Source organism: Heterocephalus glaber, unplaced genomic scaffold, assembly GCF_053883595.1.
Source record: "Heterocephalus glaber isolate CG9 unplaced genomic scaffold, H.glaber_assembly_v1.0 deba00001463, whole genome shotgun sequence".
Lineage (NCBI taxonomy): Eukaryota > Metazoa > Chordata > Mammalia > Rodentia > Bathyergidae > Heterocephalus > Heterocephalus glaber.
The window spans coordinates 17526669-17543968 of NW_028258310.1; the positions used below are offsets into that span (position 1 = coordinate 17526669).

General features: G+C 41.0%; 1 protein-coding gene across 6 annotated transcripts in view; it reads right to left on the minus strand.

Annotated features, from left to right (window-relative positions):
- Arhgap26 (Rho GTPase activating protein 26) overlaps positions 1-17300 on the minus strand; it is a 466045-nt gene that overhangs the window by 310294 nt on the left and 138451 nt on the right. For all 6 annotated transcript variants that reach the window (XR_002398131.2, XM_004854324.4, XM_021266145.2 and 3 more), the window contains exons 7-9: positions 12779-12883; positions 11221-11350; positions 1878-1978 (exon numbers count right to left, since the gene is read on the minus strand). Coding sequence is in view for 5 of the 6 variants with exons in the window: in XM_004854324.4 (XP_004854381.1) it covers positions 1878-1978; positions 11221-11350; positions 12779-12883 (336 nt within the window). In the remaining variant the exon portion in view is untranslated. The remainder of the gene's footprint in view (positions 1-1877; positions 1979-11220; positions 11351-12778; positions 12884-17300) is intronic.

A 17300-nucleotide genomic window follows, 5' to 3' on the forward strand; every position in this document is an offset into this window, starting at 1 on the left:
AATATTCCTTCTAACTTTTTAACTTCACAATGTTACAATATTTTAACATGTCTGCTTTCCTGAGATTATTTATAAATTAATCCACCCCTGCCAAGAAACACTAAAAGGGCTTTGTTATTGCTTGGACAAAGGGAAGGAACAGAGATGCTGATTATCTTCTCTATTGTGGCTGAAATAAAAGAAAGCCAGGAAGAAAAACTGGAAGTGGAAGAGAGCCCAAGGCTACAGCATAGCTGAGTAGATACAGTAACAATAATAGCACCTAACACCCCTGATTCAGGGAAACTTGGTATCAGAGCCAGCACTCTCTACCTGAACACTACAATGCCTCACGTACACAATCCCAACATGTTGCACAAAAATGAATTATAGAGAGGGCCAAAGGTGGAGTCCTGGTAGGGTAAAAATTCATCAACAGGTATATAAAACCGAAAAATTATTTAAAGACAGAACCAGAGAAATTACTCAAAATGTCGTCCAGAGATCCAAAGTGATAAAAAGTATAAGGCCCTGGGGTGTAGTCAAGGATGCCTAGCATGCATGAGGCCCTGGGTTCAATCACTAGAACCACTTAAAAAATAGAAAAATATAAAATTCTTATTAAAAACATTTAAACATCTAGATGGAGGTTAATAAGAGTAAGGAAAGGCAAAATTCAGTGATAAACGGTGAGAATTTTCCAGAGTTATTGAAAGAGACAAAAACCTCACAGCCAAGAACGCCAAAAATTTCTAAGCAATAAATTTTAAAATTTCAAGCCCAAGACAATCATATTGAAATGTGGATTACTAAGGGAAGAAAAGAAGGTAGTAAGAGCAGACAGAAAGAAAAGACAGATCACCTCCATAGGAAATGCATTTGACTATGAGAATACCCAGCAGGACACAAGAGACAGCAGTTCTGGGCAAGGCAAGAATTTTGCAGAACTGAAGGAGCTGCCTTACAGCAGGGAGACCAAGGAACCTGACATGGCCTTTCTCTTCCAAAGATGGCCACAGAATATCTTCCGTCCCACATGCTCTTCAGAGAGAAGACACTAATATACCCCTATCAAGAGACAAAGTCTACGTTCTGTCTCAATGGGAATGGCCGGGCTTTTGTGATCACTTCAAGCAACAAATAGGGCAAAAGCAAGGCTAATGACCTCTGAGGTTAGGTTATTAAAAGGCAGTGCCTGCTTTTACTGCTAGAACATTCACTCCTGAAACCCATGGGTGCTCAAAGCCAAACTGCATCAAGATGTTGTAAACAAGCCCAAACTAGCCCACCCAGAGACCAGATGGACAGGCCCTGAGGCCATACAAGCACACAAGGAGGGAGAAGGAGACCCAGGAAAAGGAGAAACTGTAGCTGACCAGCCTTGAACTATTTTAGATTTACAATGTTCCTGCTCTACCATCCGACTGGAACTTCATGAGAAACTCTGAGGTTGTAGCACCCATCCAAATGCTTCCCCAATTCCCGACACACAGATACTGGGAAATACTAAAATGACTGCAGCTAAGTTTGGGGGCAACTTGTTACACAGCAATAGAGAACTGGAACATCTAAACTGCTCTCCAGGGATTGAGTGAGAGTGCCATCAATCAGTTTCAGAATGAGATCATCCAAGTTTTGGCATCTACAAACATTTGACACATTTAATATCCTACACATGTGAAATATAAGAATCTTCCTTAATTGTAGTTCTTAATATAACTTACAGCTAAGGATAAGTATCATATTTTAGACCTCTTCAATGTACAATGCCTTCTGGAACTACTGTATAAAATTAAGAGAATTATAGTGAAACATTGGAGGTATTACTGTATATATGCATTATTACCATTATCTGTTAGTCAAGCAAATCAAGCATGAAATTTCAAAAATGAACTTACCCCCTTTCCTCCTGACTTTTGGTCAAATGGTACCATGATGATCTGTTTGGAATCTCGTTGATATGTACAGTAGTGCTTCACCCAAGAAGTTCCAAAGTGACCTGTAAGGTAATATTTCCCATTAAGCATCTGTGCACACATGTCCACTGTAGGCTGCACATAAGTAACTGCAGAAACACACAGCCCATAATGCTCATTCACCCATACACTGTTTTAGGGGTAATGTAATTTCCACATCAGCTAGACTGAAATAGACAGAAATCTGATCCCGCAGGCTGAAAATGGAACCAACCCAAGGCTTTCCTCCAGAGACTCATGAACACTATTCCCACCAATGCTATATCCAGTGGGTCTTAAAATATAAGGGAAGTAGAAGTTCCCTGGGAAAACTAATTCATATTCCCATCATCAAGCTCCATTTGAAGTTTCCATTCTTTTCTCTGACAGGAAAAAGATGGTTGAAGAAAGAACATAGAAAGACTTCTTCAAGTGTCTATCACCATTCCCATCTGAGGCAATGACATCATGCTTCCCACACAGCTGCTCGGAGACTCTGACATCAGGGGTTCTGATCTACTTCCAAATCCCTCATTTTTCACTTTAGCAGAAATCAAAAAGTATCTAAATAGAAAACAAGCCATTGCTTCTCAGCCTTTTGGCTAAGATCAAGTGTAGAAAACAAGCCAGCCTCAGAGACACCAGAGATGCAGAATGGAGGTGACTGTAAATGCACAAATCCAATCAGTCTGTCTCACAAAACTATACCTCAGGAATTAGGGAAACACCGTAGAGTCAAGGTCTAATGAAGTCTCTGATTTCACTCAATGTTTGGCCAATTCCTTTATTTTAAACAGCAAAATAAAATGACTAGAGGAAAAAAAACATTAACAGCCTGCAAGGACCTCAGTCAATGCTAGTTTTAAATATTTATGGACACAACACAGGCCATTCCACCACTCCCACCTCAGAGAAGGGGTCCCTCCGGCCCCCATTCCACCACTCCCAGCACAGAGGAAGGGGCTTCTGGGTTGCTGTTCCACTGCTCCCAGTGTACAGCAAGGGGCCTCCTGGCTGCTGTTCCACCACTCCCAACCCAGAGGAAGGGGCTTCTGGGCTGCAGATCCACCGCTCCAAGTCCAGAGGAAGGGGCCACCTGGCTGCCACTCCACCGCTCCCAGTGCAGAGGAAGGGGCTTCTGGGCTGCCATACCACCACTCCCACCACAGAGAAAGGAACCTTCTGGCCACCATTCCCCTACTCTCAACCCAAAGGAAGGGGCTTCTCGGCCTCCGTTCCACTGCTCCCAGCACAGAGGAGGTGAGCTGTGCAGGCACCAACAACACCCCCTCACATCCGGTCAAAGTGAGAAGACACGTAAATAAGTCTCAAAACCAGACTTCCAGATCACCTACAGCAATCCCAAAGGGAAATGAGATGGAACACTATAATACTCAACCACTTGACTCCCTGAACTGGCAAAAAAGAGGATCTGGAAAAAATGAAATCAGAAATAATATCTCAGATAACAACAGAGATTGTGCTCCTAGTGCAATACATGATTAATAAATCTAGAGAGGAGCTGAGGAATATGATGGAATCCCAACATAGGAAACAAATGGAATCCATAAAACACATGCAAACAGATTTCCAGAAGATTAAAAATTAACATTGAAAGTCTACACAGCAGAACGAGCCAATGTGAGGACAGAATTTCAGATATAGAAGATAAGATTGCAGTTAGTGACCAAGAATAGAAAAATTGCTTCAAAATTATAAGGGACCATGGGAAATCAATGCACAGCTGCTAGACAATGCAAAGAACAATAACATAAGACTGACTGGAGTCAACGAAGAAACAGGAGAGAGTACAGATGACACAAAAAAACTGCTCACAGAAGTAATGAAAGAAAACTTCTGAAGCAGGGGAAAAAAACTTGACATACAGATAAAGGAGGCATATAGGACTCCAACTAGCCTTGAGTAAAAAAAAATCTACACATAGGCAGATACTGGTTAAGATTCAGGAAACCCAACAGAAGAACAAAGTTCTACAAGCAGTTAGAGAGAAGAAACAAACCACATACAAAGGAAAGCCCATCATAATCACAGCAGACTTCTCAACGCAAACCCTCAAGGAAGAAGAGCTTGGAGTGAAGTATTTCAAGCCCTAAGGGAAAAAAAACCTCCAACCCAGAATGACATACCCTGCGAAACTATCTTTCAAAATTGATGGAGAAATAAAACACTTTCATAACAAAGAGCACATTAGGAACTTCATGAATACCAAACCAGCATTCCAAAAAATTTTAGACAATATCCTAGGAAAAGACAATGAGGATCGCAACCCCAAGAAGCCCAGCAGAATGAATCCATCGAGCCTGACAAGAAATTAAATGTAAAGGGGGAGAATCCAACAAAAAAGAAAAAGTCAGGACAATGATAACTCAATACGTATCAGTTATAACCATCAATGTTAATGGTCTCAACTCACCAATCAAAAGAAATAGACTGGCAGAATGGGTCAAGAAGCAAAATCCAACAATATGTTGCATACAAGAAACACACTAGCCAGGGATTTAGCTCAGTGGTTCCACCGCCTGCCTCGCAAGTGCAAGGACCCGAGTTCAATCCCTGGTACCAAAAAAAAAAAAAAAAAAAAAAAGAAACACAATTCAAAAAGAAACTCACAGACTGAAAGTTAAAGGGTGGAAAACAATACTCCATGCAACAGGAATCCCCCAAAAAGCAGGAGTAACTATCCTCTTTGCAGATCAAGTAGATTTCAAGCCAACACTGATTAAGAGACAAAGAAGGACACTACATCCTTGTAAAGGGAACAATCCAAAAGGAAGAGATGACAATCATAAACATATGTGCACCAAACAGTAGTCTGCCCAACTATATAAAACAAACACTAACAGACATGAAAAGTTATATATGCACTAATACAATAGTAGTGGGGGACCTCAATACCCCACTGTCACAAACAGATAGACCAACTAGACAAAAAATAAGTAATGGCATACTAGAACTCAATCGAACACTTGAACAAATGAACTTAACAGATGTGTAAAGAGTGTTCCATGCCATAAAATAAGAAAACACATTCTTTAAAAAAAAAAAAAAAAGAATAAACATTCTTTTCAGCTACACACAGGTCATTCTCCAAAAGAGACCACATACTTGCTCACAGAACATGTTTAAGTAAGTACAAAGAAATTGAAGTTAGGCCCTGTATATTATCAGACCATAGCGCAATGAAATTGGAGATCAATAGCAAAAGAAACCACAAGAATTTCAGAAACACATGGTAATTGAACAACACACTTCTGAATAACCAATGGGTCACAGAGGAAATTAAAGAAGAAATCAGACAGTTCCTTCAATTAAACAACAATGACAACACAACATATCGGAATCTATGGGATGCAAAGAAAGCAGTCTTACAAGGGAAATTCATAGCACTGAAAACTCATATTAGGAAAACAAAGCGAGCCCAATTAAACAACCTGATGCTGAACCTCAACCTTCTAGAAAAAGAAGAGCAGGACAAACCCAAAGCTCATACAAGGGAGGAAATTATAAAGATCAGAGCAGAAATCAGTGCAATGGAGACTAAGAGAACCATACCAAATATCAATGAAGTCAAGAGTTGGTTCTTTGAAAGAACAAACAAAACTGACAAACTCTTAGCCAACCTTATCAGAAAAAGGAAAGAAAAGGCCCAAATCCATGCAATTAGGAATGAAAAGGGTGAAATTACAACAGACCCAGCAGAAATCCAGAGGATCATCAGTACCTACTTCAAGAACCTATACGCCAATAAGATGGAAAACACAGAAGAAATGGACAGATTCCTAGATACATATGAATTACCAAAGTTGAATAAGAAGACCTAAAAATTCTAAACGACCTGGTATCAGTCAATGAAATTGAAAACGCAATTAAAAACTTACCAACTAAGAAAAGTCCAGGTCCTGATGGCTTCAGTGCTGAATTCTACAAGACATTTAGAGAGGAACTACTGCCACTACTGTTTAAACTCTTCAATGAAATTGAAAGAGAAGCAATACACCCAAATTCATTCCTGGAAGCAAGCATCACCTTGATCCCCAAAGTAGAGAAAGACCTAACCGAAAAAGAGAACTCTAAGCCAATCTCACTAATGAACACAGATGCAAAAATCCTTAATAAGATACTGGCAAATAGAATGCAGAAGATTATCAAGAAGATCATATACCCTGACCAAGTAGGATTCATCCCAGGGATGCAGGGATGGTTCAACATATGCAAATCAATCAATGTAATACACGATATCAATAGAGCCAAGGACAAAAACCATATGATTATCTCCATAGATGCAGAAAAAGCATTTGACAAAATCCAACATGCATTTATGATAAAAACCTTTCAAAAAATTAGAATAGACAGTCTCTACCACAATCTGATAAAAGCTATCTATGGAAAACCAACAGCCGGTATCATACTAAATGGTCAAAAACTGAAATCCTTCACATTAAAATCAGGAACAAGACAAGGATGTCCACTATCACCACTCCTGTTCAATATAGGTTTGGAAACATTAGCCATTGCAATTAGACAAGAGAAAGAAAAGGAATAAAGATAGGAAATGAAGAAGTCAAATTGTCATTTTTTGCAGATGACATGATACTCTGTATAGTAGACCCCAAGAACTCCACCAAAAGTCTTCTAGACTTAATAACCAAATTCAGTCAAGTAGCTGGATACAAGGTCAACACACAAAAATCAATAGCTTTGCTCTACACAAACAACAGACCCACTGAGACAGAAATAGGGCAAACAATTCCTTTCACAATAGCATCCAAGACACTGAAATGCCTAGGAATCAATCTAACAAAAGAAATCAAAGACCTCTTCTCTAAAAACTATAGCACTCTGAAAAGAGAGATTAAGACGATATCAGAAAATGGACAGACATCCCTTGCTCATGGGTAGGAAGGATCAACATCATGAAAATGGCCATACTTCCAAAACTGCTATGTAGATTCAATCCAATCCCAACTGAAATCCCAGCACCATACTTCATGGACCTTGAGAAAACAAAACAAAAATTCTTTTGGAACAAGAAGAGACCCAGAATAGCAAAAGCAATTCTAGGTAACAGAGACATGGCAGGGGGTGTATCACAATCCCCAACCTGCAACTCTACTACAAAGCTACTGTGATAAAAACAGCATGGTACTGCCAAAGAAACAGACCTGAGGACCAGTGGAACAGATCAGATGATGCTGAAACAACTCCAGACACACTCAGCCACCTCATCTTCGACAAAGGAGCCAAACACCCTTACTGGAGGAAAGATAGTCTCTTTAATAAATGGCGCTGGAGGGCCGGGGATTTAGCTCAGTGGTTCCAGCGCCTTTCTCACAAGCGGAAGGACCTGAGTTTGATCTCAGGTACCAAAAAATAATAATAAATGGGGCTGGAAAAATTGGGTTTCAACTTGTCAAAGATTAAAACTAGACCTGTATCTCTCACCATGCACCAAACTAAAATCAAAATGGATTCAAGATCTAAATATTAAAATTGAAACGCTGAATCCACTGGAACAGAGGTTAGGTAGAACTGTTGAAGACATTGGCATAGGAAAAGATTTCATGAACAAAACCTCAGCAGCACGGGAACTAGCAGAAAGAATCAACAACTGGGATCTCATCTTATTAAAAAGCTTCTGCACTGCAAAAGAAATCATCAACAGAGCTAACAGACAACCTACAGTATGGGGAAAAATTTTTAGCAGCTGTACCTCAGAAAAAGGACTATTATCTAGAATATATAAAGAATTGAAAAATATCAGACCCCCCCAAATTCAAAGGCCCAATTCAAAAATGAGCATCTGAAATGAACAGACATTTCTCAGACAAGGAAGTAAAAGCAGCACACAAATATATGAAAAAATGTTCAACATCACTGGTCATTCGAGAGATGCAGATGAAAACAACACTGAGATTCCACCTCACCCCAGAAAGAATGGCTGCTATCATGAAATCAACCAATAACAAATGCTGGTGGGCCGGGGCAGAAAGAGGACCACTGCTCACTGCTGGTGGGAATATAGACTGTTGCAGCCACTGTGGAAATCAGTATGGAGATACCTCAAAGAACTAGGACTGGAAGTCCCATTTGACCTAGCTATTCCCCTGATGAGTATCTTCCCCAAAGATTTAAAAGAATCATACCACAGTGATATATGTGCACCCATGTTCACAGCAGCACAATTTGTAATAGCTAAAACTTAGAAGCAGCCCAAATGCCCATCAATTGGAGACTGGATGAAGAAAATGTGTTTTTTTTATAAAATGGAGTACTACTCAGCCATAAAAAAGAAATTAGACATTTATAGCTAAATGGATGCACACTGAGGCAATACTCTTAAGTGAAAAAAATAGGATACACACGTGTAAATACTGAATAGTTTCTCTAATGTGAGAAACCAAAAGTGTAAATAAGGACTGAAAGGTATAATATATAATGTGAAATAGGAAGAAAAGGGGCAAAGGGGAAGGGGAAGTGGGAGGGGTAGGGGAAAAGAAAGAAGGGAATGGAATTAATATGAGAAAATGAAAAAAAGTAAACAAAGTCTTTATAAATAGTGAGGGATGGAGGGGTTCATGGGAGGCAGGGAAAGAGGGAAAAAATAAGAACCAAGAGAGATTATGTAAAGGTGCAAATTTCCAATGATGAATGTAATTATATTGTATACCTAAAATGTACCAATAAAATAAAAATTAAAAAAAAATAGACACCACACAACAGAAATGGTTATAATGTTTAAAAACATAATCAACAGACATTTATTAATTATTAATGGTATGGCATGATTGCCAATTGCAAGTATTTAACAAGCTTAAAAACCAATACATAAGTGTTTACATTGGGACATCAAGAACAACGGAAAATACAAACCATCAAAGTGTATTCTTGTAGCTTAGGAGGAAAGTTCACAAAGATTCTAGAAGTGCTTTATCTTGGACAAGCTAAAATAAGATAATCAAGATAAAATAAGATCAAGCAGCAAGATAAAATAAAGATAGGAAAGATAGAAGTATAGACAGATAGACAGACAGGAGTAAGAGGAAGGAGGACACTTCTTTACAGTACAATGAAAGGCAACTATGGATGTGCTGGGAGTGGTGGGACCAGAAAACCAGTTTGCAACCATCATAGTAAAAATCAAGTTAGGTCAGGATCACCAAAGAACACTAAAGCTGTGGAGGGTAGAGAATGATAAAGAGAAGAATATTTATATGATCTTAAAGTTCTTCCCACGGATTCCTAGTTAGTTACAAAGGGAAACCAGTGATTGTACAGTGGAAAAACAAGAAAAATACCTTGGCTGGGCGATCAAAATGAACATCACCATCAAGGAACAGATGGGCACCATATGCCTCAGGATGTGGCCCAAAAAGAACACAGAGCTACTTATGTAGAATTGAACAAGAGGTACATAACCCAAATCTAATCATGAGAAAATACCAGACAAACCCATGCTAAGGCAACTTCTATAAGGGAATTGGACCATGTTCTTCAAAATGTCATTGTCAAGAAAGATAAAGGCTGAGAAACTGTTCTCAGGATGAAAGTGATGACAACTAAATGCGGAGTGCGTCTCTACTAGAGGAAAACAAGATGCTATATAGAAGCATTCTTGAGAAAACTGGCAAAACTGAAATATAAACTATAGTTTAAATATTACAACAATATCAAATGTCCTGGCTGTAATTACTGAAAAGAATATCCTTATTCGTAAAAAATACTCACTGAAGTAAAAGAGAATAGTATATGCAACCTGTTCTTGAACATTCAGGAAAAAAAAGTATGTGTGAGAAGGTGGTATGCATATACACACCTACACAGAGAAAGAAAAACTGATGTAATTGTGACTAAATGCTAAAAATTGGTGAATTTGGGTAAAGTCATACAGTTGCTCCTTATTCCATACTTCCAATGGAAGAAACATGAACTTCTCAACTTTTCTATAAGTTTGACACATTATTATTCAAAATAATAAGTTAGAAAAAAATGTTAAGACAAAAAAAAAAAGCTGTATCCCTGTGAAATGTTCTGGACTACTGTGTTAGAGAACCAAAAAGTGGTTCCAATGATAATCTACACGATGTCAAAAGAGCATGCTTGAACAAAACTGACTAATAATGTGTATGACAGTTCAAAAAACTAACACATGTAAGTGAATAATATTAATAAATTGAGGATTACAATGAACATCATTCTACATTTTTCAGTCCTGAAAATTTGTACTTTCAAGTTGACCTCAAACCTTTTGGTGGGAGGTTCTCATGGGGCAAAAAGGGGATCACTTTATATTCAGAGAATGAAGCACACAGCTAAAGTGGTTTCTGCTTCTTACAAACCTCTGCAAGCTTGTCCCTATAAGAATAAAGAACAAAAATTATAGCCAATTCCCCAAACCCACTAGTGCCCCACTTTCACCAGGGACCAACTTTATGAGTGATTCTAGAAATGAAGAAGCAAAAATAGTTGCTTAAAAAGAGGACCCGCCCCCCAAAAAGAATGCAAAACTAGCACAAACCTGGAGGAGGAGTGTGTTTCCCACTAAGGAAGCAGGACAGGAAAAAAACATTCGATTTCTGGCATTGCCAATCATGAATTACACCTGGAAGTGCTGGCCCTCCAGAGCACAGCCCCATCACAAACCTTTTGTGTAGCTAGCTTTAAGCCACAAATGTGTGAGTCACCATTAAAAACCACCTTAGCAGCACATGGCATTTCTTTCTTAGACATCATTATCACCAGGGCTACGGGTCTTTTTGTGGGTGCTCAGGCAACCTTTGGTTTCTACTTTTCATAAATTTAAATACTGGGGTGAAATGAGTTAAGCAGAAAAGGAAAAGGGCCCAAGTCATGACCACTCTCAGCTCAAAACAGCATCACCAAATATTAAATCTGCCAAAGAACATGACTGCTGATAGAGAAGAAGATTCAGCATGTACGACTATCCAATGCTGCTATGATCGGGGTAGCTACTACACTGAGAGTACAGAGTGCTCAAGAGTGAAGAGCAACCACAGAGCCTCAGGAAATCCCAGGTCCCCGGGGCATTCCCAGCCACAAGAATATAAAAAGAAAACAGAATATGTTACTTGGAGGCAGCAAGACTCTGTGGACACCATCTTTCTCATTCAGAATTATACAATAAATGACTCACTCACCCAAGCATGGATGCACAGTAGCCAAGCACTACCAAGGACATGCTTCACCTTCCAGACAGAGGCTCCGAGGGTCTGAGCATGTCCTGGCTGCTGCTGGGCAAAGCACTTACGTTTCTCCTGAACGTAGAGGTACCCCTCCATGGTGTACGGGCTGATGGTCTTGTGCTCCAGAGGGTTCTCCTTCATCTTCTTCATCAGGGATTCCACTTCTGACCTGGTGCCTTCAAACCGGTTTCTTGTCTAGAATGAAAGGAGTTTTACTCAAAGAATCGGAATCTCTGTTTAACAATTCAGAAGATCTAATAAAATCTAATAAAATTCTTAGATCTAAAAGTGGATCAGGAACATTCAACCTTCTAAGAATTGGGCCAATATTCACTTCAAACAAGTACACTTTGGTCTTAGAGGCCTAAACCTGAATGACTCTCAAACACTAGCAACCATCAAAATCACCTACAGAACTTACAGAAATTGCAAATGCCCAGGCCTTGCTCCTAGAGATTAATTTAGAATCTTTGGGCCCAGAAATATGGATCTTAATCCCAGGTGATTCTAACTCAGATGGTCCAAGGGCCTTTCTGCCTTCAGGACTGAGGTCCTTACTTCTCCAGCTACAGGGAACAATGCTCACTCATAGCTCACAGATGGGCCCCTCCTCAAAGGGGAGCTGCTGTACCCAGGGTGGCCTGTAGCTCCTGGCTTCTGTACCAGCCCTTTCCAAAGGCCCACCCAGCCCCACACTCCCACAGCACTAATGGAGGCATCTGCATACAGCTCAACTCCCCCTACCATGCTCCATGCTCATTCTTTCAAAGGAGTCTTTGATGGCTTTACCCCTCCCCAACACACACACAGTAAACCTACTGCATGCAAATCTCCATTTCAGAGACAGCCTTCAAAAGAAGCCAGCCTAACGGAAGAGTCATGCTGTTGTAGAACCATTTCTGAGACTGCAACTTCCTGTTCTCTGGGATGATGCAGAGAACCATATAAGCTTCAGACTTCCACAGGTCATGCAATACAACTCACATAGAAACATTTGGCTATTTCCTATACAACAGCACCCAGAGACAACATGCAGGCCAACATGGTCCACCAAACACTGAACAAGGTGACTGGAGCTCTGGTAAGCACTGACCAAACACCCTAAACAGGAGTCTGTGCATCAAAAGGTCCAGTGTTTAAAACTTGGGAGAGAACACTGGGAGTGAACCGCATGGACCTGGACTTCCTGTCACCTTTCCTAAGCATTGGACAAGAGCATGTCCTCTGCACCAAAGGTCAGCGTGTGCCCCCAGACCATTCCCTGAGCACACATTCTAAGGTTTCCTGTAGCCAGGCAGCTAGCTGCAAAGAAGGGAGGCTGGGCTAGGGCGGGATGTCCATTGCCAAAGGAAATCCTGACTAGAGGGACAGATTTAAAACAATCAGCAACAGCACTTCCGGGAACATAAGCAGTGCTTTGAAATAATGGAGAAGAAGATGATGATCTGACCCACATAGTGCTACTGAAATGCCCATCCCCAGCTACCCTCTGAACCTGAGCAAGACCCAGCCTCCGTGCCTACATTCCAGTTCATGCAGGTGGGGTCACTGGCCACTAGACCCAGATTTTGGTTTTTCCTTCCCTTAACCAGAGAATGGAAGCCTGTCCCCCTCCCTACTCACATTCTGTATGCTAATGGTCAGCTGTGTCTTGAAGTCCCCAAAATCCTTAGCCAGTTCGTAACCATGGTGATAGAAGGTGAAGAGTCCTTGCAGGAAGGCCAGTAGCTGTAATAAAGGGAAAAAAGCAGAGGTCGTATGTGCAGGCTGAAAAGAGGTGTGACATAGCTGTGTCTGAGTTCCCAACACTGATTTGAACGTCTGCAGCAGGGCAGTACAATGGCTAGCATTTACCAAGCTCCAAATGTGCGCCAGGTCAGGTACTTGCTGTTCCATGACTTGTCTTACTGAATACTTACAACTATGAGCTAAATATTACCATTATCCAATTTAATAATGAGGAAGTAGATTTAGAGAGGTTAAGGAACTTGTTCCAAAACACACACAGTAAGTAGTAGCCAAGAGTTGAAACTAGGTCTCCTTGGCACCAATATCCATGCACTTAGCCTGTGAGCTTCATCACTCCCTAAGAACATTATTTCTCGAGAAGCCAAAGACCAAGGTTCAAATTTAGTTTCCTTCTGTACATTTGTAATATCAGGTTATCACACAGAAAAGGAAGGTGGTGTATTCAGAGTCTGCAACCTACCAAGCAAAGTGAAATTAGACTTAGCTAGACTTGAGCTAAGGCGCATTTTGAGCTTTCCCTAAACTATTCAAAACCAAATACCATGGATTCCTTCATTCAAACAGTCCATTTTCAGTTACAATGGTTTCCCTGAATCCTCATTTCAATCCCCTTGGGCTAAAAGGTAAGTTCATCATTGTTTAGTCTTGTCCCTAGTGAATACTGTAAACATCTGTTCGGCCACAATTTTTCTAATGCTACTTCATGTTCTCAAAAACTGTCCCCACCCTGAGCCTTTGCCAGCCTTCACTTCTCCAAAATAAACAAACAGTCCTGCAGTCTTTCCTCTCAGAGCTGAAACCCAAGTCTCACGGGTGGTATGCGTTCCTGGCTCCTTCCCGAGTCCGGCACATCTTGCCTCAGTTCCAAATTTCAAAGAAAAAACACAAAAAGTGGTTGAGAAAGATCAGAGCCCCAAGTCTATCACAGTTCAGCTCTCCTGTGTGTGGGGACCATCCCCATTCTTCAGCTTCTGAAGGCTCACTCACATTTTCTCAGCGGTCCACACTGACCTCCCTGAATTACCTCTAGCACATGTTATCCCAAGACACATTTGCTTGGCGCCATATTATTGTATTTGGTGATCGGTCCCTAAATGAATACATCTTTCCTTAAACATAATTCCATCCCACCTCTTTTCACTTAACTCTCCTCTTTGACAGGCAGTCTTTTTTTTTTTTTTTTTTTTGGTACCAGGGATTGAACTCAGATCCTTGAGCTTGCGCAGCAGGCGGTGAAACCACTGAGCTAAATCCCCAGCCCAAGAGGCAGTCTTAATAATAACAGGTAAGGGATCTCATCCCACCCACCAATCGCCTCCTTTCCACCTGCTGTGGCAAGCCTGGTAAGCACTATAGTAGGCACAACCCAGACGGGACTCTGCCTTCAAGGTAAGTTACATGGCCAGCCCCGTTTATTAAAGAGCTGTGTACTGGGAAGTCCAGCAAAACCCAATTACAACAATATGGTACCTTACCTCTGCCACTGTCCCCAGCACATTCTATTCCCTTAGATTCTCATAGGAGGTGGGTGAGCAGGCACTGCTGGATTCTCTGGCTTAAAACCACCTAGTGGCATCATATACATCCCTGACATAAATCAACATACAGCTGCCAAAGCTTAATAACAAATTTTTTTTCAAAGATGATCACACCCTTTGGACTATTCTAAATGAAATACTTTTCTGAGAGTAGGGCCTATACCTTTCCCTCCAGGAGGCTCCAGTAGTAGAGGAGAAGGGGCTCTCCTACCAAACCTAATTCCAGAATTCACGATGAAAATCATTCTTTCCTTCTTCTCATCTGTGACCTCCCTGCAGACTGTAAATGCTGTATGCCATGACTTTCCAAAGCACTGGGCCACTCCTCTGCATGAGAATAATGCAGAAGATAAACAGCTAAATAAATTCTAAGGTTATTCCTCCTATTAACTCTGATTTTCCTTCTCTTAGAATTCTCTTCTCTTCTCTTCCTTCCAAATAGCTCACTAAAATGCCTCCTGGGCATAGACACAAGTGCTCCAGAGGCAGGCGGTGACTAATATTTATTTTGATTTTTACTTTGGTTCTGTGCCTTCATTGTCCATTTCTCTACAGAAAACAATCCCTTAAATAAGTGTTATTTTTGGCCTACTTTCTCCTCTCATAGCATCCATTCTCCCCTCCCCGCCTTCCTCCATCCTCCTCCCACATAGTGCATGAACCCTTGAACCTATGACCCAATGGGAAGTGAAAGTCCACTCCTTAGGGGGCAGGGTGAGACCCACAGAAGGACTTCAGAGGTGGAAGGATCCATCTGCTTCAAAGAAATGCTTCTACTCAAACACAAAGAGGAAGAGCTTGCTGTAGCCCCATGTGATTATCCAGTGAGAGGGGTCAGCTCATCCACTGAGCTACCACAAAAATCACAAAGGAAAGGACTTCCTCACCAATCTCTGCCCTCTTCCCATGATTAACTACAAGCAAAACCTATTAGCTGGCTGACAACTATATACATATATTTTTTTAAAGCAAAAATGGAACTGCTGGAATTAGTGCCAGCTGCATCATTCCAAACTACCTGATAAACTCAAGTGTCAACATTCATAGAACAGAATCATTGTTATGTGCAGAACTGTGCCCTATAAAAAAGATATGTCCAAGTCCTAATCCCCAGTGCCTTAGGATGTGGCTCAATTTTGAAACAGGGTCTTTACAGAGGTAACCAAGTTAAAATAAGGTCATTAGGGTGGGCACTAATACTTCTATAAGAATAACATGGTTGGTATCCTATAAACATGAGAATTTAGATACAAACACAAACATGCACAGAAGGAAGATATTTAGGTAAAGATGGAGGGTTGGAAAGATGCACTTATAAACCAAAAAAACATTGTGGGCAAGCTACCTGAAGCGTGGAACAGAAATGATTCTTTCCTTACAGACTTCATAGAAAGCATAGTCCTGCCAACACCTCAACCTCAGACTTCAATCCCTAGAACTACAAGGCAATAGATTTCCATCAGATTAAACCACCTTGTTTGTGGTACTACTTTGTTTCAGCGGCCACAGCAAACTCATAGGCTCTAGGGATCACCATTCATTCAACAAAGAGGACAGCCAGTAGAGAGTGATGAGAAGCTGAGCTGGTTGAGCCACAAAACTCCACTTAACTCATCTTTAACAGGAGAATATCAGCAGGATCTATTAGTGCACAGGAGGGATAACAGTTAATTCCAGCATGGGAGTACAGTCAGGAGCTGTTCTGCAAAATAGAGATATCATCAAATGCACTGGGGTCCAGCTCAAATAGGGAACGAAGGGGGCCAGGACAGGATGCAAAAAACAAGGAAAGAATGAAAATCTGCAATAGGATGGAAGAGTGTGGAGGGACAGGAGGATATGGCCCTAAGAAATACTGAGGAAGTGAACTCAAAGGATGTGGTGCCTGATGAACATGGGGAATGAGTTCCCACAGCATTAACCAATCTTCAGTTATGAAAACTCGGGGGAACGGAGAGGAGCATGGCTTCAGCTTCAGGAAGTCAGTGTGTCTGATCTGCTATCCATGTTCCCAGAACACTGCTTGCACTTACTTTCTAAGAAAAAAAATGAACATGATCACTGTGTACAGGGGTTATTTGAAAGTCTAGAAGATTCCTTTTGACTGCAGCCAATACCTGTGTGCCCCAGAAATTTAGTTCAATAGATTTGCTGATTTCCTTTCCACCTGTAAGCAATCAAATGCTGCTTCACTAAGATCAAGAGCCAGATCAACCTAGTTCTGCTGTTTACTTGATACCACCTGAAGGGGTCAGATCTGTAAATGTTTCAATTTCTTTATCTGAAAATAAGGATAAGGACAGCACCTACCCTCAGAGATGTTATGAGGACTGAATAACACAATGTAGCAAAAGCACTTAGCATAGTACAACAGTTTCAACTAAGATCATCAATGGTTGATAGGTCTCCCACTACCTCAGCAGCTATTATGTACAGTAGCTGCCCTCTTCCTAGCATGCCTTGCCCCCTCTCCTGTGTGACATCATGCCAAGATGGTTGCTCCCACCAAAGAATAAACCCTTCTTCCCAGCATGCCCCTGTTCCCGCCTAGAAAGTAACCTAATACTTGCTCACTTCCTACCACCTAGTGACATCACCATCACCGGCTCCTCCATTCCCTAGTCACTACCTCACTCAACCCCGCCTCAGCCCCTACAAACCCCACCCCAGTCTCTATAAAAGACTCCCTGCCTCGGCCATATTGCTTTTGTCTCTCCTTTGTTCAGAGACAGTCCGGCAGATCTATTCCCCTAATAAAGGCTTGTTGTGGCCTGGTCTGGTCTTGGTTTTCGGCCCTTTAACCTGACAATGGTTATTTCACATTTTCTGTATATAATCCAGACCAGTAGCTCAAACTG